The 2,256-nt window shown below is 51.2% G+C and overlaps 1 protein-coding gene across 1 annotated transcript; it reads right to left on the reverse strand.

Annotated features, from left to right (window-relative positions):
- Nucleotides 1-292: 292 nt before the first annotated feature.
- LOC114069162 (cygnin-like) lies at nucleotides 293-1,556 on the reverse strand. Its single transcript, XM_027905775.1, has 2 exons — nucleotides 1,470-1,556; nucleotides 293-426 (listed from the first exon to the last, which is right to left on the reverse strand). The coding sequence occupies exons 1-2, from the start codon at nucleotides 1,525-1,527 to the stop codon at nucleotides 293-295; spliced, it is 192 nt and encodes a 63-aa protein (XP_027761576.1). The 5' UTR covers nucleotides 1,528-1,556.
- Nucleotides 1,557-2,256: the final 700 nt, after the last annotated feature.

Below are 2,256 nucleotides of genomic sequence, written 5' to 3' on the forward strand. Positions count from 1 at the left end.
ACCCCCTCAGCAGCTCTGCTGCTCTTTATCAGTGCATGTTCAGGCTTTTTTTTTTTTTTGGTGCTGATAAGCCTTTGGGCTGGGCTTGGAAAATCTGTTTTAATGCTTTAGGTGGGATGACGGGAACACCAGGAACCACACACACGCCAAGAGTTACATCTCCTTTTTTTATTTTTTTTCCCTCTTTTCAATCATTGAGAGGAGGGGGTGACAGTGGGGTTACACAGGTGGGAATCTGCCCCCAAAAGCCGCCATGGTGCCTCCTCTTCCTCAGGTGCTTCCTGCTCAGCTCCTATTTGCCCTTCCACACAGGTGGGATGCAGCAGTAGTTCTTGCAGTCGGCGGAGTAGGACCAGGTGTCCACCTTGGAGCACTGGTTGGAGCAGTAGCCCAGGTTGCCACAGGTCTTCAGGATCTTCCCATAGCCTGCAGGGTGACAGAGGGAGAATGGCTGGGTCAGGAGAGCGGCCCCTGTGCCCCCATTTCCATTCCCTCCCACCCCCTCCAAGGTGGGTGACAGCAGTCAGCAGGATGAGACCCTGTTTGTAGGGAGGTCCTGCTCCATTGTCCCCCACATTAAGGATGCTGCAACGGGCCTAAAGTTGGCCCCACAGCAGCTTTGCACTGAATATTCACTGTTAAAAGGTTAGAAGTGGGTCAAGGGAAAGGCTTGGCTCAGGTGGGTGAGAAACGATCTCTGAAAGGGGGTTTCTAAAGCCTGTTTGGCAGATCTCAGCCCCAAACCCCATCTTGGTCTTCCTGTACAGGGACCAGGAAGCCTCAGAATCTCAGAAACAGGGATTAGCAGCAAGAGCTATGGCACATCAGTAAATAAAACCCAGAGTCATAGAATCATGGAATGGTTTGGATTGGAAGAGACCTTCAGGATCATTTCATTCTGTGAAATGCCATGGGCAGTGACACCTCCCTCTATCCCAGGTGGCTCCAAGCCCCCTCCAACCTGGCCTTGGACACTTCCAGGGCTCCAGGGGCAGCCACAGCTTCTCTGGGCAACCTGTGCCAGGGTCTCACCACCCTCACAGCCAGGAATTCCTTCCCAGTATCCCAACTAAATCTACCCTCTTTCAGCTTAAAACCATTAAACACACCCTGAGCTGAGCCCTGACAGAGAAACTGAGTTGCCCATAAGATCTCCTAGGGCACTATGGAACTCTCTGAGCCCCCAGGAGAAGTGGCCACATCCAGACTCTTGGAATGGTCTGGCCTGAACTCACTCCCAAACTGGATACTGAGGTTTTTAACCTCAGTTTCACAGAAATTTCACAGATTATTTCTATACATATCCCTCTGAAGGTAGTTCTCATTTTATTGTCCCTTGAAAGAAGCCATTAAAGTACCTGGCCAGGTTAAAGCAACCACCTCAGAGGGCAAGAACTATATTTTAAAGAGCCAAAGTTATTTTAGAAGAATCCCAAAGAACATGTAAAGCTCATCTCAGCCCTTCTTACCTGGAGTGGCCAGGGAGACCAGGAGGAAAACAGCGAAGACAAGGTACAGGAATTTCATGGCTGCAGTTGAGCTGGGATCTCAGCAAGGCTGGAGAGAGGAGAGTTGGAGACCTCAGAGAGAGGAGGTGATGTACAGAGAGGCTGCAGCTCCTGGTTTTTATAGAGCCTTTCCCTGGGGGTGCTGGGGAGATGGGAATTCATCCAAGTGCTGTTTGGGGCTGGACGTGCGGTGATGGCACTGAGAATTCCCTGTGGGCTGGCAGCCACCTCCTCCCCCCCCCCTCCCCCCAGAGGTGGTTACCCAATATCAGATAGGATTTCAGGACTCCTTGGAACACAAAGGAATAGGGGCTGTCAACAGCAGAGTCCTTAGGATGGGTCAGAGGGACCTGATGGAGATCTTTGAGAGAACAAGATCAGTATCATGGGGATTTCAGGCCTTTCCCAAACTCTGGCAGGGATGCAGTGGGATGCAACAGGGACAGGATGCACTGATAACTCTACTTCCATTGTCCAGGCTGATCACCATGTGGGACTGATTGGAAAGGACCCACGTTCCCCTCTCTGAGCCATCTCTGAGCCATCTCTGACCAATCTCCCTGATAAATTCATCAAACACCACATTCAGTGAAGTCTCTTTGGTTGCCCCCTCTGATGGATGAGCTGGAGCGCTGGGGCTGGCAGCTCCCAGGAGCCTGGATGAGCCTTGGAGACACTTTGATCGTCATTTTTTTTTCCCCTCACAAACCCTCCAGACAGTCCTGGGGTTTCAAACAAGATCTTTTCC

Source organism: Empidonax traillii, unplaced genomic scaffold, assembly GCF_003031625.1.
Source record: "Empidonax traillii isolate 1590-97213 ecotype Southwest subspecies unplaced genomic scaffold, ASM303162v1 scaffold1202:size156066, whole genome shotgun sequence".
Taxonomy (NCBI): Eukaryota; Metazoa; Chordata; class Aves; order Passeriformes; family Tyrannidae; genus Empidonax; species Empidonax traillii.